Below are 23,824 nucleotides of genomic sequence, written 5' to 3'. Positions count from 1 at the left end.
AATGCATAATATAAACTAGTCCAATATATAATCATTTTCAATTAAAATCTGTTAGTTATATTCCTCATGAAGTTAAAAAGCTATTCAGTGGTGATCTATATCCCATTCTAAAACTACTCAACTATATTTCTACCTGCAGATGATTGTTTACTTTCTTGGAAGCATCATATGTATCATATTAATGTCATGTTGAAAATCACATGAAGAGAAAAAAAAAAACAGAATGAAGTCATAACTATGTCCTAAGTAGTTAAGCTCTTCCTCGGTGGTCTTTCCACAGTCTCTGTTTTTCTCTCCAAATCTTTCCACTCTGCTATATGAACACCAGTGCCCAGATATGCACACTGTAAAACATGCATGTTATAAAACCCAGAAAATACCATAATCCCATATTTCAGTGAGTTCAGTAAAATCACACACAGAGACATTCATATACAAGGATTTCTTCTCAGACTAGAATTTTGAGCTAAAGTTAAAATAAGAAATCTTCTTGCAATGTTCAAAACAGTGCTTAATAGTTATTCGAAAATATACTGAAAATCAAATTTATTGTCACTAAACGTAATTTTTAGTAAAATACGACTGTAATATTATTGCTGGTATAATTAGTTCAATAAAAGTGAATAAATTCCATGATTAGTTCTGTTGAATATTTTTCTATATTATAAAGCTTAATAAAAATTTAAAGATAGTAGTGACTATTTTAATAAAAAAAGTCTGTAAAATATTTTTGATAATATAATAAAAGCATTCATTTTCAAATGAAATACCTAGAAATACTAATGTACGCAAAACTGGAAAGCTATGCTAGGTAGACACTAGGAGTATAGGACAGCAAGAATTCTTTGACAACTAGAACTGTGTGACTCAATATTCTCACACAGTCCCAGGCATATCAGGTGGAGCTTCCTTTGACTTAGGAAGGAAAGGGAATGGATTTGGGCAGCTAAACCTTACAAATATTAAACTTGGAAAATAAGCAAAAGTGGGTACCTTCTTTCTTATATCACAAAATGGCTATTAAAAGTATTGCTACGAAATACTGAAATCATCAAACTACATAAAAATTCTAGAAGTCCAACTTGGAAAATTACAGAGATGAAAATGAAGATCCAGAGAAAGCTTACAAGGGTCTACCTAACCCACGAATGGCACCTCAGTGTTTTGGTTCTCAGCACATTCAGAATGCCCTATAAACTACTGACCATGTCAGCCAGGAAAAATGGCATCTTGGCCCATTATCAACATACACCTGCCCTCTATGCCACACAGGACTGGTTCAACTGAAAGGAAACACACCCAGCCTCGATGATAAGTAGACCAGATGCCATCCCTTGGTTCAAGAAAATCCTCCCATATTAATAGTATTTTTACTTTGTCCTAATCTACTGTAGTAGTTAGATTCAACCAGCCAATTGATTTGCCGATATGTCTGAGTGAGTATGAGTGTGTATATGTGCATTCATATTAAAAGTTAATTTGCCTAGGAGTTTAGAGGGTTTGTTATTCTTCAGGAAATATTCCTAATTGCTACTTACTCATTTCTTTTTGCTTGACTTTTGAAAAAATTAAAAGGCATAAAATAGAAAAACAAAAACCATAACAAATGGACAAACAAAACAAAAACAAAAACCACTCACACTGATCCAAGCATAGTTTTGCCAACTTCTACCTTCCTTGTAAGTGTAAAAAAGTCTATATCATGGAGAACCAACAGGTTCACATGGAAATCTTTAATGTGATAGAAGTCAAACATGAAAGAACAGCAAATATATGCTATCTGAAGATAAAAAGAGAAAGGCACACATGATACCACAACTTGGCATACATTTCCCATAGAATTGCTTTCTTAAATCTGTGTATCCTTAAAAATAACAGTAATACATTCTTTATGGGGCAGGAAGATGCATGCTTGGATTCTTGTAATTGAAGAGCTCCAGAGACCGAGGCAGGTAGATGGAGAGTTACAGGCCAGCTGGGACTGCAAAGTGAGTTTAAAGGAGAGGAGGACAAACACATGAGGACAAACAGAAGACAACCACACAGCAATGAAAGAATTGATCCTCTTCACATAGTTAACATCTACTTCTTGCTTCAATTTTTGAAAACGGTCTTCTTCCTTCCCTTCTCCACCCTGCTCATTTTTGCTGTTTAGTGATTCCTGTAGAAAAGGCAGCATCTAAATCATTTGCTCTCCACTATCTCCTGCCAGGCTTCAACACAGCCTTTCACCTTCCTGCAAGCTGGGTCACATGAACCTGTGTTGCTGAACAAGGGGAAGAGCTAAAGAACGGGTGGAGTGGGGGAGGGACACTGAGAATACAGGAGGGCAAAGACAACAGGAGGTGACCAAAACTCATAGGAATCAAGGGTACCGACCGGTTAGCCAAACTTTCGGGCTGGGGACATTCTAGGAGGAAAACTTAGTTATATTAAAAGTTTAATAAGCAACAACTTGGCAAGAAATGAGTTTAGCATTGGCATATAACTCTGAAATTTGGATTCATTATAAAGGTGAATAAAAGACATACAAGTGAACAGGTAGAAGATTAAAAAGGAGAAAAAAAGTCAAGTATTCAGAACAAAATGTAATGCTCGATTTCATTTTATGTGAAATAATAGCAATGAATTATTTTAAGTTAGTAATATACATATATATTAATATATTAATAGTATACACATATGTTAAAAGTTCCTTTATGTTTCAGCATGTTTAATGCTGAAATGTGTCTACTCCATATAATTAGGGTGCCATAAAATGACAGCTTGGGCATGAGTAGCAAGAATGAAAGGACATCTATGCCTTAGGCTTGAGGTTAACCACAAACTACGAGATCATTAGCCTCACTCTCTGCTCCCTGCCTAGGCAGAACAAGTTGAACAAAGTGTCTCATACTTACAAGCCTTCCCTGCTACCGTCAATCAGGGCTTGGAATAAGGGCTTGTTATGAGGTATGGTCTGCAGGATATTGCCGTCCCCAGTCACATAGCCAATGGCCCACTGTCCCAGCCGAGTGCAGCTTAACCGGAAAATGTAGCTACGAAACACGATAAAGATATCTTCACTCACACTCCAAAGGCATACCAACTACTAAGCAATGTGTTAATCTGTTGTCTTGAGTAGAATCATTTAGAATTCCTGACAGAAATTTCTATCCTTTCCCCCAGTCTAACTCCACTGGGCCTTGCTGGTATCAATCTGTGAAAGAAACACTGATAATAATTCTTGTTCATTTAAGTATCTCCAGAGTTCTATTGAAAATAAATGAGGCTGGAAACTACCAAGAGATTTATTACCCCAATCCTTAGGGATGTATGGGAATGTGGCTGCTATGACGCAGCTGTGACATAAATCATCGATGGAGAAGGAGAAAAGGAAGCAAACAGCTAAATAATTAATTTATCAACCACAGAAATGGAACCAGGATTTCAATATATTTCTTTACCATTTAGGCATTAAAATTTGGTCACAGACCTATTTAATGTTTCCTTGCAAGCATTTCATAATTCATCTTTAAACAAATCTCAAAAGAGTTGAACTGTATCAATTACAAATTTGATAAATTTATAACTGCTACCCAACCTGTCAATCAAATAATTTTTTCCATAGGCAGTCAACGTAATTTATACACTGGCCATTCAATGAGTGATAAATCTCCTACATTAATTCAAAATAAAAGGAAATACTGACAGGGCTTTAAATTCATCACCATTCACTTATTCATCTCAGTACATTATCCCCCTTTATAGGAGTGTATGCCATTCAATTTTGCAATCATGATGTTACTAGCTGGATTGTGCAGGCAGTCCATTAATCAGGGAAAAAATAAGTTATCTAAAGTCCACTGGATATTAAGTTGTTACATGAATGCATAACCATAAGGGGGAAAGTAAGAAAAGTTTCTCATGTTTTAATATTTGATAAATAGAGTACACTAAAAAACTTCAGGAGCTATATTCCAGCACACAGGATGGTTTGTCACTCGATTTAGTAACCTCCTATGCTTAGTGAAAGAGTGGCAGTTCATTTGTCAAGAAAACCAGGCTTTAAAAAAAGGAGGGATTGTGAAAAGAGCTGTCAAAAAGGATACTTTCCAATTAGTCTCAACGTATTCCCCTAAGAGACCCTAAATATAGAGTATTCACCTTTAAATTATTGATATTATTAATCAGAATCAGAAAAATATTTCTAGTCATTTCAGACTAATGGTTATATTAGGAAAACTGTTTCAAATAATATTCAGTAACTATCATTTGGAAGATCACTTGTTACATTAAGAACTGTATATGTGTTCTTCCAAATGATAATTAATTATTGAATATTATTTGAAATAGTAGAGAAACCCTGTCTTGAAAAACAAAACAAAACAAAACCAATGTATATAAGTGGCAGAAGAAGTAACTCAAAAGTCAAGGAGATTAGCAAATGTCCTTCTTGCAAAAGGACTTGGTCTTCTTTCTCAGCACACACACCAAGTGGTTTTATACAACCCGTAACTCCAGTCCCTGGATAGATGGTGCCCTCTCTGGCCTCTAGGATTACCTGATTACACATGGTCCGTATACATACACACTCAGTAAATAAATCTTTCCAAAATATCTTACTCAAAAATTTATATAATGTTTTCAAATAAAGAATAAAATATAGAAATCTCAGAGACTGTGGACACTATGTATTTGAGAAAATATGTAGAATTTGATATTAAATTGAAGCATATAATTCCAAAATTGGATGGTTGATGTTTTATAAGTAATTACTTATCTATGTGTCTTGCCTATTTGTAAATTTGTCCAGTTTTAATAAACCTATTTTCTTTTCCTCTGTCTTTGGATGGTATTCCTGATATCAGTCATTACAGAGGATGTTCAAGCCCTCCATAGAAAATGTGCTGTTATTAACAACTTATGAGAGCCACACATGGCTACTGAGAATGATTTAGTCCTCGTAGGAAATTTTTGCTTCCATTCTGTTTGTTCCCCAGTTTTAAATTCTTTGCTGCTGAGCCTCCTGTGGGTAGCTAGTGCTGCTCCCTTAAGAAAAAGTAAACACACACTTTCTCCTTTAGCACCTGGCTCTCCAAAAAGGCATGATTATCGCAATCAGATAAATCTGTTTCGTTTTCACAGGGTGGCTCATGATTCAAAGTCATTCTTGAGCCTAAAAGTCATTGAAGATATTAATTCTTTCAATTCTGTGGAGGGGTGCTGGGAACCACACCTGGGACCTTACGCATGCTGGGTAAATATTCTTTCAAGGAAGGCAGCAAGTGTTTGATTGGTTGTGATCCAGGTCAAGCACTACTAAAGGCACTCAAATTTCCATGGAGTGGACTTCAATGTTTTACGTATTTCTAAGAGAAAGGGCAGTCAGACTGACATTTCACAAAGCAAGTAATCATCTGTTCTTAAGGAGCTTTTCTAAACAGATTTCAAGCATCCAAATCCCACCTCACACACGACAATTACTATCTATGGATTATTACGAGGAGTGAACCTTGGATGAAGCAAAATGTTTCATCTAAACTTTGAGTGATACACAAATTACCTGACCATGGCTCTGGGTCAGAATAGTTACCTCCCTACAGCGAGGTCTTCAATAGAACCTAATTGTTTTTGTGCCACTAGGTTCCTTTGAAGATGCCATGTTAAATGTTTAAAAAACATGAGCATTTTCATTATCAGAAAAGAAACTAAACTTCTTGGTCTGACTTAAGATGACTGTATTAAAGGACAAGCAAGCACAACTCTTCTTTGTCAATTTAAGTCCATGTTAGTTGAAAAGGGACACTTAAGTAAAGACAAACAAAATTCTCCTACAAACTGGAACAGCCTAATGATACAGTGACATAGTTATTAAAATTAAACACTTCCAGAGCAGGTCTCTAATGCCACTGACATTGTATCTAGGACTTTGCCTGCTGTGGTTTAGATGTCATTGCCCAAAGGCTTACTGTGTGCCTAGCACACGTCTAGATGCCACACACAGGAACATACACTGAGCAGGGGAGAGAAAGATTTCTAGTCTTTTATGCATATTTATATGTATTTATACACTATTCTACATTTCATCATAGAAGTTACCTGAAACTATTCAAATGTCATAAAATATTGCACAGAAAACTAAATTACTTAATTTTATCTTCAACACAATATTTGAATGTTCAATCAGTTTAAATCAGTTCAGTGTACATCAGTTTAAAGTGGAATACTGTGTACATAACACAACTAATATGAAAATATCCCACACAAAGTTGAGAAGGAAAAGCAAGCATTACATAATCCTTAAATTTATTAACATCACGTTCTAGTTAACAACAACGCTAAAAGTCAATATACCAATTTAAGGATTCAATCGAAATGCACCCGTTTAGTCTGCCAGCTTTCCCATGCCACCTTGCCCTTTAAGGCTATGGCCAATTTTCATAAGAGTGGACCTGCAAGGAGCTTTCTCTTTAAGCATAACACCGAGTATTATTGCTAGAGTCTTACCTTCCAGGCTTGGCGCTGTATTTCTGCAGCCGTGCTTTAACTTCATCGTAAGTGAGAAATGCCATGTACCCTGGATGTGTCACAGCTAAGAAATTCCAATTCCGTAAAATAGAGCCCCAGGGCTAAACACATAAATAAATGGAAAGGGATTACCAAAAAAATACACACCAATGACATTGTTTCGCACATTTAGAGAAAGAAAAGTCTCTTCTATATTTTTAAGTAAATATGGTATATGAGCCTTGGGTCAATCTTGATAAATAACAGCAAAAACGGGCAATAGGTTATTTTGTTTTACATAAATGTGTTTAAGCAAAAAAAAAAGTTTCTTAGAAATAGAGAGGACGAAAGGAAAACAAGGTGCTCCTCACAGAGTATATTCCCAACAGAGAATTTATGATCACTACCAAATGGAATATGGGAGCAACTGGTCTTAGGCTTTGATCCCCAAGTGCCTTTCTGTACTCACTGCTGTCACTATGATTTTCCTGTAGCCCCACCTGAATATCCACCCCTTCCTCAAGGAGGCCCTTTTAGGCCCTCCTACTTAGAGCTGTTATCTCCTGACAGAGTCCTCATCTTCCCCATCTGTTTTGTGCATGGCTGCTCCTTGCTCAGATGCCTCATAAAATAGGAAACCACGTTACTAAAGTTAAGTGTTGTGGAAAAGGTTACACAATAACCACAAGTCAAGTTAGGCCAAGGAGCACTCCTGTGCGGCTCAGGCCTGCATCCCAGTCACTCAAGCACCATCAGATACATAGTAATCAAGCTGCGATAATTACATGTGTGCAGGGCTGCTTTAGAGGGGGCGGGTCTTTTGAGGGTAACAGGCTCCTGCCCCCACACTTGCTTTATCCAGCTCTGTTATGAACCTGGGAAAGGTCTATGGTTTGAAAACAGGTTCAGAGAGAAGAAGACTTTTCACAAAAACATGTGTTTCATATCAATCTCTCTTAATCTAATTAGGTGTCTCTCCAGGTATGGTGGCACGAGAAAAAAGGCAGCAAGTAACAGGCAACTTTGCTGCAGGGTGTGGATGAATCACCCCTGCAATACTTTCAAGACTGAAGCTACATTTATTCCAAAGAATTGGCAGCATACTCCATCTGTTCTGCCAGATTCTTCACTCAAATCATCTATGTGGGGAAAAAAAAAAAAAAAAAAAAAAAAAAAGAAAAGGAGGTGTTTCAAGTCACCAACTTCAAGCTGCTGAAACCAGCATCTGAGACTTGATTACTGAAGGAGAGTTCGGGCTTTCATTTGTTTTGAAACTTGTTCTTGCTCTTCATTGTGAAGCAAGCTTCAAATATATAAGGAAGAATTCGGCAAGGACCAGGTGTCCTTTGCAATGAGGATAACAAGAAAGAACGATTTAGTACTAAAGAGCTTTTTATCCTTTGTGACTTAACAAGAAAAGTCTTTAGAGAATTTCCTAATCACAGTGACACATCTAATTGGGTTAGAAAGGAAGCTGGAGCACCCCAGCAATACAGACGCCGGCTCTGCACTTGAAAACTATGGCATGTTTTTAATTTTCTTCTTAAGGCTTGACTGAAATTGCATAAAATAGTCCTTGGGAAAAACATCAGCACATGTCAAAAGGCAACAGAGAAATTACTGCCGTGCTGACATTTTGGTTCTCCTTGCATTGCTTTGCTCCACCATCTGAGGAGGACGAGGCAAAAGTGAACATCAAACAAATACTGGAGCTGCTTCCATTAACGTCCACACAAATTCTTGAAATGTGTTGTTATAATCCAAAACTTTAAAGAAAACCAACTAAAAGATCAAAATACAATTAAAAAACAAGATGAAACTGAAGGCTAAAGCCAGTCCCAGAGACATTACGCTAGAGGGCCAGCTGCGTGTTGCAGAAATATTTATGTGATAGGATGAGTCTGTGCTGATGTGAATACAACCCACCCAGCACAGCCAAACCCCATCCCTGGCTAAAAGAAAGCAAAGCAAATACTTTGGCGAAAATAATTCTTTAACTAATTATTTTTATAACTCATTCGTCTAGAACTGAAGGAGATCTTTTTCCTCACAAAATTACCGGGAGGCTATTACACAGCAACAGAATATACTAAAGTGAATTCAAGAGCTGTACCAACATCTGTTGGAGGGGAGACTCAGCTATTCTCCACAGCTACTCTCTGGAAACTCGCTATCACTAACAGCTTCCTCTTAGTTGCTTCTCCATCCTATCACTGCTAGGTGTTCCGCCATGACTAGGATATTCCTTTCACAGCCGACCACCATGCTCCCACATCACACTAATGCAGTGTGCTGGATTTCAGGGATGCAGGCTTTCCCAGCAGTAGGACAATGGGGACAGAAACCAAGTTGTAGCTTTGGAATAGGGGGAAAGATTCAGGTATACACTACATGACTCTAATACCTTACTATTCCAGCCTCTCCCACTGACCTGAAGAGGAAAAAGAGAAGGACAAAGGTCAGAAGAGGAAGTGGAGGAAAACCACAGAGCACAGCCACTTCCTTCCCAGATTCCCCAGCATTTATTAAGTTCCCTGTGAACTTAAGGATAAGGGCAGAAGAAGGAAAGATCTACTAGTCCTATCGTTCCTGCACTTCTCTCCCCTTGGCATCTCTTCACTGCTTCCTAAACAGCCATGCTGCTCTCTCTACTTCAGACCACAAACCCCAAGAGTACCTATTCCACTTTCAGATGATATGGAAAACTCTAAGCCACCAATAATACAGGACTCTAAGAATTATTTACTAGTGATCCACCATCATCAAGTTATAATAAAACAGAAGCTTATACACTTAAAGCACTTAAAAACTTACATTTTTATAAAGGCAACACAAATAAAAAAGTTTTGATAACAGAGAATTTTAAAAAATTATCACTTTAATTATATGTAAAAATAAAGGTCAATAAAAATTTTTAAAGGTCAATAAAAAATATAAAATCAATTTCCTCACATTTGAAGCCACATGTGGTATGAGCACGGTTAAAGTATTTAGATAGTGAGTACAGAAACCAGAGGTAATGAAGAATCTCAGAAATTAGAAGATTAATCAGATTTGGTGAGCCACTGCCACAATTAACAGTTTTGAAACAATTACCAACAACCTGCCCAGGTGAAAGGTTATCACAGCTGTCTGCTGTGGAATAATCCTTTCATACACTTTGAAGATATTTTGCTTTCAATGGTTTAATAGAGAGCCAATCGGCCAACAGATAAACAAATGAGGTTAGGCTGGAGAGGTAGACTGAGAGAATGCTAGGAAGAAGAAGAGCTGATGTGCCAGCCAGTTGCAGAGGAAGCAGAGAAGAATATGCCTTGCTGAAAAAAGGTAATACCACGTCGAAGAGCATAAATAAGAAATATGGGTTAATTTAAGTTGTAAGAGCTGTTTGGTTACAAGTTTCAGCTACTGGCAAAGCATTTGGAATTAATAAGTCTCTGTGTGGTTATTTGGGAGCTGGCTGGTGGGACAAAAACCTGTCTACAGCTGTCATGTTACCTATGATTTTCCTTTCTTTCTCACACTGCAGTAAATACACACAGGATAATCAAACCTCAGAATATTAAGGCTACTTGGCTATCTTTAAGAATAACTACAAATAAGACAATGTATGCACAGGCTGAACAGCAGTGTGGGTAAAATGGGTACACATATAACCAAAATGAAGCTGCCTACATACCTTTAATATACAATGGAGGCTTTAGAGCTCTTGATGCCCACTCTAAAAAGTCACCCACAGTTGTGTCTGTGTGTCTTTCTCTGAGAATTTCTCTCTCTCTCTCTCTCTCTCTCTCTCTCTCTCTCTCTCTCTCACACACACACACACACACACACACACACACAGACACCACCAAATAACTAGAACAGTAAAGAAAAACAGACTCTAAGGGGAAGCTATGTTTAATAGTGAAAATGATATAAGCTTTCTTCATCACAAAGTGAAGAATCAAAACTCTGATCCTTTAGAATCCTTGATTTCCATTACAAATGAAATCTTTGTTCTGCAAAATTATCTTTAATACTGGAGAACTTTATGCTGTAAATAATTAGTAATTGGGTAGCATGATGCTTTTCTGAAAGTCTTCCTACAATCATTTAAAACTACAGGTTTTATTTATATTATCAAAATAATTTAAAAATAGGCTCACAACACATATACATCAAGAAAATTAAGCAACTAGAAATTTTAAAAAGCAAACACATACTTTCTGCAGTATTTTATCAAATGTCTTAACCCACATAAAATGTAGAGCTATGATTTTTAAATTGTGATAAAGTAAAATCTACCCTAACTATGCTTTTCGCCAAAGTCTGTTGTTTTCCTGATAATGAGTTATGTTAAGTTCATTCCAGGAAGTGCTTCCTGGTTAAACGAATCAGTCACCTAGACTTTGCAGCTAGTGCTACATACACAAGTCATACAGCATGGGAAACAAGAGGTCTGTGTCATACTCTAATATTTTATTTACTAATATCACAGTCAAAACATATCATATTCCAGATTAAAATAATATTTTCAGAACACAAATGAGCTTGTTGTCTAGTCAGTCTTAGCATATTCACTACAATTATTACAAGCAGAATTGTAACATATCAATGGAATATTTCATTTTGTAAGTGCTTGAATTAAATCCCATAGACCATATGCATTTCAGTGGCAAAGTCATATTCAAAACACAAATATCAATTTTTTGCATTGCGAGGAATTCACTTTGGATATCTTTAAGGAGCAAAAAAACATGACTGTTTCAGTATTATGCCACTTGCTTTTGAATATCTATATAAAAATAATGATGAATGTTAAAAAGTTAAAAACGATAAATAACACAAGTTATCATTGGATAAAGAAAAACAAATTTTGATGAGAATTTTGTAAATTAATATTGTTACAAACTTGTGACAGAATATTATACAGGCATTGAAAAATATATTGATGAAGAATATTTGCTGGCATGGAAAACTTCGTTAAAACTTCTTCAAAGATAAAAACAATTTATAAAGAGATATAAGACCCTGTACAATATAGATAAATCAGTGACCTATTTCCAGCTCTGTGTTTACCTTCTGATCAAAAAATTGCCATTGCCAAACAGATGAAATGCACCTGGCCAACACCCACCTATAATGGTTTCAATCTATTAGCCATTGGGCTTAAGGATGAACAAAGTAAAAACGTTAACAAGGGAATTTAAAACAATTTCTTTCCCTGAATCACTAAAACTAACAAGCAACTTATCAGGATCACATGACCTGATATTCCAAGGCTGTACCATAGGACTCACTCTAAACTTAGAGGAATGATCACTGGCTGCCAAGTCTGACGTTATTCATATGTTTGTGTATTTCGTATGCATGTGACAAAAAAAAGAAACATACACAGAGCTCTGACGGGAAGGAGGGACAGATGGATTAAGTAGGTATATATCTTACCTGAAATAGCCTGGTAAAAATATCAAATTCAAAAACTGAGATGTAATCATTGCAAGTTAAGTCAATAGTTGATTTTAGAGCCATTGCTTCCAGGCCAGAGCTAATCTGATGGACCTCGTGCAGGCATTGTCTGAAGACTTTCCATGGTACAATGGTTCTGTGAAAGGGAAAAAGACGACTCAATGAATCAGGTGTCAATAAAAATATAGCTTCCACTGAAAAAAAAGAAGTAAACCATGATGTTATTAGTATTAGATTTGAGCCAGGTGGTAGTGGCATACACCTTTAATCCAAGTTTGGGAAGCAGAGGCAGGCGGATCTCTGTGAGTTTAAGGCCATGCTGGTGTACAAAGTGAGTTCTAGAACAGCCAGGACTGCTACAGGGAAACACGATCTCAAACACACACACACACACACACACACACACACACACACACAATTGCATTTGTATTTGAATAGTTGAAAATATTGCTCATTCAGGTTTCTTTAAGTAGTATTCACTTGATTATTCTGCATTTGCTAAGCATCTAACAAGAATCTTAGTTTTTCATTCTGTTCATGGTTATAAAGATATATCTCAAAGCATTACAAGTAGAGGGCATTCTTGTCAAAGTGTTAGGCATCATGATTTTTTTTTTTGTATACTCGAAGCAGTTTAACTATTGACCAATCACTTACCACCTCTCAGATGCAGTTTGTAGAAGTGAAAAGCACATGTTCTCTGACCTTCCCTATGAATGCAACTGGAAGGCTTCTTTTATAAATCTTGTAGAAATTTGTTTACTCAATATCTACCAATTAATATATTTCATTATATATCATATAGCAAATTTAAATATATAATATTTCAGAACTTGAGAGTACCCCCTGAATGGATTAAGAAATGACCTGTCTCTCATTCCTCAAACTTAGCAATTTTCACTACTTAGCCATCCTCCTTTCCACCATGGAAATCTGTGACACCCATCATCTATCTGTTCCTTAGCAACCTTTCCTCCTTTCACAATGCCACATTCCTATTCATAAATACATGGAAGGAAGAAACTATTCATATCTTAAACACTGATATTTCAGTCTTCAAAACAGGACACAAAAGCTATATGCATGCTCCAGAAAGATAGTACATATTTAAATCTTAGGTTTTTCTTTACCATTGTCTCTAGAGAAAATAAGCAGAAATGAGTTAAAATTTCTCTGGCCTCGCTCAATACCAATTTTTTTCAATGAAGTTTAGCTACAACTTGAATATTCTGAATTATTATCATTATCAACAGCAGTCAAATAGTAGCATAGTTTAAATCGTTTAATGGGCTTTCTGTCACAGAGAATCTAGAGCCTAAATTATTCTGTGATCTGGTTGGGTCCCAAGAATGAACAGTTATGATGTGTTCCTAATTGGTGTCGACTCTCCTAGTTGCTCAAAGCCACTGATGGACCATATCTACCTAAATAGCAAAGATGTTGGAGGCACTTAACTATGGAAGGGCCTAAGACCACCTACAGCTTTGGGGAACAAACACTCTGGAAGCAGGATTTTTAATGCTAAGGGATACAGGTGGGGAAAACAGAAAACCCTTCTGATTGAACACTCAACAAGACCTGGGGGAATTCCAGTGTGTAAGAAAGCAGTATATAAGAAATGACAAGACAGGCCAGAAGACACTGGACTTGCAGGGAAGCATGGGCTTCGTGCAGCATTAAAGAAGAAAGCTAAGAGGCTTAATACCTCAAAAGACTTTTCTCTATGTATGAGAAAAAACAGGAAACCACAGAGAACTGAAGGGAGACACCACATCAGATGCCATTTAAGAGAAACACACGTCAGCCTCTGATTAAGGTTAACAAAATGTTGCTGCTTTAAAAGAACAAGGAAAAATTCTAGTAATATTGGGAAGCTAGTGACTTACAGGAGTGTATGGATACCATTAGTCCAGCTACATTGCAGTGACAATGAAAGTCTGCCCAAGAGGCAGCTAATCATTTTCCAAATTAAAGGTCCCAGTACTGACCAGACACAAAGAACAAAACTCATACATAATAAGCAGAGGGCAAGTGTTGGTGAAAGGGCTCGTAATTTCAGAATGATACAGATAGATCTTTTTTTTTCTGGAAGAGCATCATGGTACTTTACTTAAAAAGCATAAGTTGCATGAATAAAGTGGCTGAATGGAAAACTTCAGTCTTTTGTGTGTGTAAAGTATAAAAGTCAAAACAAAATGGCTCTGATAAACACTTTAATGTTACCCTAAAATTATGACTATCTGATACTTAAAATCCACACAGATTATAATCTATTTTGAATATTTCATGATTTTTCAGAGAAAAACATGTAAAATACAGCTACTTTTAAGACTTTGATGCAACATACAACTGCAGAGCAATAATTTCAACATAAAAAGACACATTTTCATAGAAGCTGTATAATGAGATTTTATCATAATTCATTTATGATAAACCCTAAGGCTTCAAGTACATATTCATTGGAACCTTCTTTAAAGTTCGTAATGAAGGATGGGAAACCAGAGCATTATTTGGCTGGTTTATCACACAGAATCATTACTATAAGTATTCCCCCACTTCTGTGGGCTCAGCAGAGATCAAGTCTGGGGGTGGGAGGAAGAGTGGGCAGAATGGGAAGAACAGAAGTAGAGTGCAAAGTTGTCTTTATGGGCAAGAAAAGAAGACTGTTTTTCAAATTCTTGCATCCTGGGCTTCTTCACAAAGGCAAGCATCAATGGCCACAAGACGAAGCCTGAGGGAGAAAATATTGATGGCAAAATGCTTCACTGATAATTGCAAACTTGTGTGTCTTGACAATGACTGGAGGCAAAGGGAGAGAAGAGAAACAAAGGAACAGAGAGGCATAAATGGGCCAAATTGAGCTTCAGTGTCTCACAACACTACAGAAAATTTAATCTTCTCCAGTTGCCACTTGTCATTCATCATAAATCTCATTAACTGCAGGCAAATACCATGAAAATATACTGGAACAATTATTTTCATTTTATTACATGCATTTTTCTGTGTTTATGCACAGGAGCATGTCTTCATGTGTGTGTATGTGTGTGTGTATTGCCAGAATTAGTTCTCTCCTTCCACAATACTGGTCATGGGGATTAAGTTCAGGGGATCAGATTGGCATTAAGTGCCTTTGTCTGCAGTGCCATCTTTTCAGACCAAACACAAGTGATGTTTAATACACAAGACAAGTAGAAAGACCAGTGGGTACCTAGACAACAGTTTCCACGGTATGACCTCTGAACTTTTAGAATCTTAGTAAGGATAAGAACGGTGATTCTTTCAGCTTACCATTGCTCATATGCAATACAGTAATCTCTTACAAAAGTGGAAAGTTGTTCCACATAATGCCTCAGAGAAAGCAACACGCTAAACAAGGCCGTGATATCATGCTGTTTAGATACCATATCTTAATCTGTACAGAAAAAATAAACATTATTGGAGAAATAATAAGGAAATGAGGTCAGTTAGACACAAGAAGACAAAACGGCAAGGGGGTCAGTGGGTCAGCAAGTGAGAGGTGACTCAATCAGCTAGACTGTCACCTGTGTCAAAGAGGAAGCATGTGTCTGTCTAATGGGAAAGCCTTGAAATTTTAAGATATGAAAGATGGATGTTAGAAAATCAGTACAGAAAAAAAGGAAAGCGAAACATTTTCATGGAACGTCTAGACCATCCAAGGCTCTGTGTTTTACGTGCAACACTTGGAGGGCAATTTCACATAACAAAGGTGTGACGAAGAACAAGGGCAATGGTGTCTGGAAACAGGAAATAGCAGACATATGTGGTAAGAGGAGAATTTACACAGCATTTCTAGTGGGCAAACTGGTAACAAGGTTCAAAGCCTGTGCAGAATGAGAGTCTAGTTCCATGAGATTCTGTCTAAGAAACACTGGTCTAAAAAAGCACCTAGCAGGTAGTGTAAAGTCTCACCTACCTGTCTCTTTAAGACAGTGCTATGTGGAAGACCACCAAACCAAAAGCAAATAAATTCATGTTTAATGACGGAAAGACTTTATTACAGCAACTGGAATTGCACAGAATGATATTTATCATGTAAATATATTCACAGCACATTATTATACAAACTAGTTTTTATCTAATTACTGGCATTAAGGGTCCAATGTTAAACATTTTCATCATTTCTCGAAATAGCATTACAAACCTGGACTAGAATCTAAAACTCTAAAATTCTGTATGACGTAATGGCATCTGAAAATATGAAACACTTGAGAGTGGGGAGCTAAAAGAAGAAGAGCAAGGTCAAGGCACATGCAGAATCAGAAATAGCAAAGTCCTAAGGAGATATATAACCTTCCAGTAGGCTGGCAGACTCAGTATTATGAGGTTGTCACTTCTCCTTAAATTGATCTATAGATTCAATATAACCTCAGTCAAAACTCCACAGGGCACTGCTGCAGTAGAAACAAACAGATTTGAAATCTCACAGAAAACTATTAATAACCAAGATTAAATGAAATAATTTTCAAAAGAACACAAACAAGCTTATGTCCTTCACAATTAACACAGTGGCGATGAGACATGGATAGGCAAACAGAGATGGAAAAACTGCTGTTTTAGGAAACAAAAACCAAAAACAACAACAATAACAAAACCCAATTAGCATTTTGCTATATAAGGTCAAATATTTGTAAAGTACATTTTTAAAAAGATACTTCTTTATGAATGCTGGTGGATACAAGTAGGTAAGGAACTGAATCTTGATCACCAGACACTAGTATTCTTTTAGGAAATCAATTTGAGGTATTTTAAACCTAACAATGAAACAAAGTTTTCTTAGAAGAGACACAGAAAGATATCTGCACACATTTGGAGCAGGCATACAATTTAAACTGAGCCAAAGATTTTAAAGCATAAAGTAAATGATGAATGGAGAAGGGACTGTTTATGAGAAGACGCTACAAACAAAATTAAAAGGAAACAACATGTTAAGATGTTGAATAAACATACAATGATAGGCTCAATTTCATTAGACTTCAGAGCAAAGAAAATCTAAGTATGATGAAAGTTCAGTCTCCCACGTTGAGAGCCATTAGAAAGTGCTGAAGGGATGTGGAACAAGGTGGAGCATGACATGGCCAGAAGTGACTATAAGAGCTTCAAGAAATCCTGGGGAGCCTACTAAAGATGAAGGCCTGAACTCAAATACAACCATCAGAAATGCATAAATACTTTGAAGAGGTGTATAGAACAGTTCTTTATTGATAGTCATTCAGATACCACACACAATACAATGAATACTTGCATAACGGAACAAGAAAAATAAATTAAACACTGCTGCACACAAGAATAGGGGACTTCTATGAGCACAACAAAGAGATGAGCCAACATCATTAACGAGGAATACAAGACATACTGTTTAATTCTTAGTGACTCCATCATACTACAAAGTGAGACTTGGGTGGGAGGGTGTTTAACTGCAAGGGACTTGCTGCAAGCAAGAGCTCTGAAAACAGGGTCAGGTGACATGCTGATACCTTCTTCAGAATGTTTTTATATTGGTGTGTTCATTTCATGGAACTTCATTGCCTAACATTATGCATTCCTCTATCCATGAACATTAAACTTGAATTATTTAAAAGTTATTCTTAAAGTGTTACATTAAAGTTACTACTGAATATCAAAAGAGAGCATGAGAATAGATAATACAGACTTTTAATAATAAATCAAGACTTTTATTGCTTGTTAGTTTTCATGTGGTGATAGTTGTTTGGAAAATTGATTCTAGTTCATCCATATATAATGTCATTTGGGCTTTGAAGATAATCTGTCCTATCTGTATTAACTCATTTCTTATTTTAAAGTTTTTGCTGGATTTTTCAGCATAATCACCTTACCAAACAGATCTTCAGTGTCAGCACTTCTAAAGTGAAGGCTCGCTTTGTACAGAATGTAACAGGGTATTCAGAAGATGTCTGCTGGTTTGATTTTATTTTTTTCATTATGGATGCAGAGCATTAGGACTCTGATTCCTAGGCCTGCTGACATTTTTGTAAATAGTTATTACTTAAATCCAATCTTTTTTGTAATGACTACATTTCTTGAAGGATATGAAAATAGATTCTTATCGGGCTATCTTTGCTCTGCTGCTCCATCAATAAGGGAAAACCAATTGTTTTCCAGCAGGGCAGAAAGAGCACATCAGCATCACTGATAGATGCCTCAGGATCACTCATACTTCACAGGATATAGCCATGGTAACTAGAGATGTTCATACTTAGAGCTAACTACATCTCAACTTGCACAGAGAAAGTCACAGACACCATTTGTGATAGGCATTCTTCCTAGAAAAAGTCTGTGACACTTTGCTGTAGCACAGACAAGCATTTCTTGGTGGAGTGAACAATTACCCCATTTCTAGTCTGAGATCTACATTCAGAGATCTACATTTACAGAAATAAGAAAATACTATCTTTACATTTCCCTTGACTTTCACAATAACATTATTCATGGAACTTCTGTTCTCATAGCTTAACCTACTCCTGCTTTTTATTCTGGGAAGGACTTTTTTCTTTATTATTAAAAAGTCTCTTTCAATGACCTTCTGGACATTTTGACTCTCTGAATCACACATGACCTGCTCCATTCTTCAATGCAGCTGCTTGCTGACCTCCATGGTTGAACCTGTCTATTTCCTTAGACCCTAGCTTATAAGGTACGATTCTCTGTCTTCCTTTCTGCAGTCCCCTCTTCCTGGCAGCTGCTGGAATTTTCAGCTTGCCTGTCTATTGCTTTTCTTTCAGATGTTAAGAAAATGGTCATCATGCTTTCAAATTCATTTTTCTGTCATCTTTGTTAACCAGCAGAACAAGAACTCCCTAACGGAACCTAAATCACCACAGTAACACTCATATTTATTTTTTGACTTTGGAAATATGCTTACTGGTAGAAAGGAATAGGGAAACTGCAAAAACACCACTTATAAAAATGCATTAAAATTCCTGATATAATTTTTCCATTTTCTTCATGGACCACAGAACAGCCAACTCTCTTCTTAAAGCTTTGGGCATTTGTTCACATCTTCCTAAAGCACAACTGGTCTTCATTATATTTCCTCAGAAAGTTCATTAACATTTGGAAGGTGCAGGGGATACAACTGTTCATGTTCAAAGCAAGCTGCCTTTGATCGGCTATGGTCAGATTAAGCAAAATTAAAAAAATATACACATTAGAAGTAGAAAATAATTCCACAGAAGTTTGTGGAGTGCTTTAAAATGATCTTCCTTTCAACAATGAGCTCAGTGTCGAAAACACACACAAAAAAGTCAATAATAAAACAGAATTCCTCTTAAATCTTTCAATACTGGCCAATAAAGTCAGTTAGCAATGAGTGAAGCCTTAGAAGTCTAAGCATAAAAGTAAACAAAAAGAAAAGGCATCCAACCATATTCTAAGACCTTTATTGGAGAAACTACATACACTGAGCATATTTAGGTATACCATCAGGTACTTCTACTTTAAGACAAGGTCTCATTAAGTAGTTGAGGCTCGACATTAACTGTCTCTGCAGCCCAGGCATGCCCTCAGTTTGTGATTCTCCTACCTTACTCTTTTGAGGAGCTAGGATTACAAGTCTGAAGCACAGGTTAGGCTTCATATTTTTCAGATACCAAAAAGTAACAGAAAGAAGGGCAAAACTAGAACTAAACAAGAAAAAGTTATGTTGTGGAATATTAGTTTAAAATGTGTTACATTTGTTGATGCTGTGGAATATTTGTCTAATGATGCAAAGACATCTAGACGGAAGATAAAATAGGCATGGTCACCAGGCAGAGAGAATAAACAGGAGAAATCTAGATTTGAAAAAAGAAGAGAGAAGAGCAAGTAAAAAAGAAGAGGAGGATTCCAGGGGCTAGTCATATAGCCACACAGTCAGCCAAAGAGTAAGAAGGAAAGTATGATAAATAGAATAAAGAAAGGTTAAAAAGCCCAGAGGCAAAAAAGTAGTTAGAGACAGGACCATGTAAGTTAGAAAGCTGGCTAGAAATAATCCAAGCTATTATTTGGAATGCGGGTGAGGGGCCTCCAAAGAGTAAAAAAGAAAAGAAAGGAGAAAAAAACTACAGTTACTTACTATTCTTCACAGTAAATCAACATTCGAGATATAAAATGAATATTTAGCAGCCAGCAATGAATATTTAGGAGTCAGTAATATATTTCCATATGCTGACTGTAAAAAAAAAATCAATTACTTTGCTATAAAATTGAATAACTTTTCTACCAGCCAAAAGTGAATCTAAGGTGTTGCAGAGGCAGGAATGCTACTCAGCTTCCAAGCTCCTAGGAAATTAGTTTTCAGTTGCATGGATGCTGGCAAATGTCTCCAGGCTCTGGGTCAACATAAAAGATGTGTTTTACTCATAGCAATGCAATGATGAAAACTTCAGCTGTCTCTGCATGTGTTCCCTAAGCCTTAATTCTCTCTATAAGGATGCCAAGTGTTACACACACACAGTGGCACTCTTAGTTATGTAGAGTCTGGAATTTTAAAAAACCAGATTTTTTATAATGGGCAATAAACACAACTCTCCAGTCATCTGGGAGAATATTACTGGTGCCTTACAAGATGAAGCTACCAATCTCCTGATACCCTGCCTTCCTGTCTCTCACCTTTCTACCAGGGTCAAAACATCTAAGGCAAAGGAGGAATGGCAGGAAAGCTCCCAGGGTTTAGCAAACAGGATCTCTGATTCAAAGGAAAATGGTTTTACTAGTAATATTTTAATTTGAGATCTCTTTTTAAGCATATTGCAATTTATTTTAAATATTTTGAAGCATACTTAATATTGTAATGAAGCTATAAGCTATTATAGAAAATACTATATACAAATATTATAGAAAATACTATATATAAATATTATAGAAAGTACTATATATAAATATTATAGAAAGTACTGGCTTTTGTTAAGATTAACTATTCAAAAAGCAAAAATGTACAAGAATTTCTGAGAATGAATCTTAAACCTTTTTGTTAATAAATCAGCTCTAAACTAATTAGCTGAAAATAATTAATGAAAAGAAAATTATGGAATTGGAATTTTGTGGGAGAGTTATGTTTTGGCTATTTAAACTTTTTGAAAGTAAAATATAATTACATCATTTCTCTTTCTTTTTTGTTTCTTTTTTTTTTTTCACACAGAAGTTACCCGGAGAGTTTTCTAAACTATACTTCAAAAACAGTTTGGAGACATAATTTTAGAAATGAATATTAAGTGAATAACTTAATATCAAGAACTCATTCAGAAAACACTAATGATGTCAAAATGTCACTAATGTAGTTTCATCATTAAGCAGTGCACACACAGAAAGAGTTGGGAGACTGGAGGAGGGAACAGGCAAGGTGAGAGGGAAAGGAGAGGGGGAGGGAAGAGGAGGAAGGGTAGAGGGAGCCAGGAAGAGAAGGAAAAGGACATGAGTCTGAACAATAATTTCTCAAGATTAAATAGGAGTCACCCGCTGGATGAATCACAGACAGGTGCTTCAGGTGCAAGCCTCTCCTTTCACCTTTGTCTCACCAAGGAGCAAGTCCTAGTAATGTAGCTTTTTCCATGGTCAACACCATGCACTTCTCCCCGGGCCATCATCTACAATGGCCTCCTACTTCACCCTGTCTCCACCTTCTTGTGTGTGTGTGTGTGTGTGTGTGTGTGTGTGTGTGTGTGTGAGAGAGAGAGAGAGAGAGAGAGAGAGAGAGAGAGAGGGAGAGAGAGAGAGAGAGAGAGAAGGTGCAAGATGAGAAAGGAAGTAAAAGAAAAGGGAGATATGGGGGAATTGAAAGAATAGCAGGAGAGAAGAGAGAAGTGGGAAACAAGAGAGGGTAAGAAGGCAAAGCTGAACAGTTACAATGGGCATTTATGAAGATGTTAAAACTAACCTTATTTTCTATACTTAAATAAAATGCATGTGTAGGTGCTGGTCATAGACACTAGAGGGTATACACATATGATCCCTTCCAGGATGTGAAGAATATATCAACGTTACTTTTGTATTGTATATATCATTTTATTTGTGTTATGCATGTGGTAAACACACACATCAGTATAGTAATGGATATGTACAATTTATATATCCATGAATATGGCAAAACTTCGAGTAATAGCCCATGCTAGAAAAGTAGTAGTAAGTTGGTAATGAAGAATACAATTAAAATTTGAAGATCATTGGTAAAATTCCTTAACTACACCATACATACACTGTGATCCACCTAGCACATAAACTGAACCCTCCTCTTCCACTTAACACATACCAATGACTTTCAATTTTTCTTAGGGACACAAATGACTGAGCTTTAGAAGTGTGGCTTTGCATAAGAAAAATAAAAGTGCAAAGAAAGCAACAAGCAGAGGTATTAAAATACAGTATAGAGAGGTGAGAGAGAGCCAGCAGCGTTGAGCATGCTCAGTTCTGAGCCAAGGAAGCCCTTGCTAGAGCAGAACTCACCCTCCCTTGTCTGAATTCCACAATTACCAAGAACATTCTGGATATTATGGAGTTCTGGCGATCATTGGTCAATAATGCCACAACATCCTCTTCCTGACAATGGCCTGAATCACTAGGACATAATAAAATCATTATTCTGTTTGGCTGAATTTATAAGTTTAGCAAATCTGGATCTATTCTTTAAATGTGTTCTTTTTAAAAATAAGATTATGCTTAATGACACTTATTTCAAAGTAAAGAGTAGAATAAAGAAAAAAAGGAGAAAGCAATATATTTATAAAATACTAAATTTCCTATAATTTTCCTTTTGAACTAACCAATATCACAGTAAGGCAGTCCCACTACTGTATCCCCAGGAAGAGGCCGGGTGAATACTCTATTAATAAATGTACATTCTCTACAATATGCTTTCCCTTGGAGGTCAATGTTCCTCTCATGCTTCAGTCCATGGCCACTCGTAAATTAACTTACTTACTATTCATAGTAAGTAGGCAATTTCTAATGGCAAAATAATAACTTTAAGTATTTATCATTTCATATGCTGTATCCCATATTGAACAAACACTGCTTATAATTAGTAAATTACAACTTTGTATTTTTGTATTTTAGACAATGAGTTCAACAGTAGCAAAAAAAAGCCTTCAATTTATATTTAAGCGTCATTATTTTGATATAAAATACTATAATTTGTTTAGACAATAATAGCTGCTTCAACAGAAATTATTTTTGCATTTATATTTCAATTTTTAGTTAAATTTTTTCCTAGTGAACCTGTTGTATAGTTTCATTGTACAATTCAAAGTCCCCAGCTCCAACTGTGTACTCCCTCTATTAATTAAAGAGAACTAGATTGAGTTTTCTATAATGGGAAACAGATCTAGTTAATAGCCTAGAAGAACAAATATATTACTCAATGGAGAGGAAAAGAAATAAGTTTTCCTTGTTTCTTATTAAAAGTAAAAAGTAAATATAGAAAACCAAAGAAAGCCCATACCGCTTTCCTGAGAAATCAAAGGCAGAGGCAATAAACCCAGCTATAAAAAGGTCATTTTTCCCCAAAGCAAGCAAGATCATTTATCTTTAACTCACTTTTACAAAGGGATACACATAATTTTAGAACAATTCAATTTTCACTTGTAATTCTTTTTAGTTTGCCAGATGTGGAGGTTCCACCAAAAGTCAAAGAGTAACTATACTAATTCTAGAACTAGCAAATATATATATGGTATTTGAAGTAAGATCAAAGTCACAATATAGTTGGCTGATTATGCACCAGACAATATTATGCTCCTTGTAGGCAGCTTCTAACCTGTTAAATTTGCACAGCACCACCAGACAACAGATATTGTCCGGACCTCACATCTACATTAGACAAGAGGAAAGGGATGCATGGACGGTCCAAGGAGTGTCCCCAGGGACAAAGAAA

At 36.3% G+C, this 23,824-nt stretch overlaps 1 protein-coding gene across 3 annotated transcripts in view; it reads right to left on the bottom strand.

Moving 5' to 3' along the window:
• Cblb (Cbl proto-oncogene B) overlaps positions 1–23,824 on the bottom strand; it is a 183,224-nt gene that overhangs the window by 70,412 nt on the left and 88,988 nt on the right. For all 3 annotated transcript variants that reach the window (XM_048454293.3, XM_048454296.3, XM_085685539.2), the window contains exons 5-7: positions 11,920–12,076; positions 6,490–6,611; positions 2,901–3,038 (exon numbers count right to left, since the gene is read on the bottom strand). In XM_048454293.3, coding sequence (XP_048310250.3) covers positions 2,901–3,038; positions 6,490–6,611; positions 11,920–12,076 — 417 coding nt within the window. The remainder of the gene's footprint in view (positions 1–2,900; positions 3,039–6,489; positions 6,612–11,919; positions 12,077–23,824) is intronic.

This window comes from Myodes glareolus, chromosome 2 (genome assembly GCF_982192425.1).
Source record: "Myodes glareolus chromosome 2, mMyoGla1.1, whole genome shotgun sequence".
Lineage (NCBI taxonomy): Eukaryota > Metazoa > Chordata > Mammalia > Rodentia > Cricetidae > Myodes > Myodes glareolus.
The sequence above is the reverse complement of the archived record's forward strand: the minus strand, read 5'-3'. Positions and strand labels throughout refer to the sequence as shown.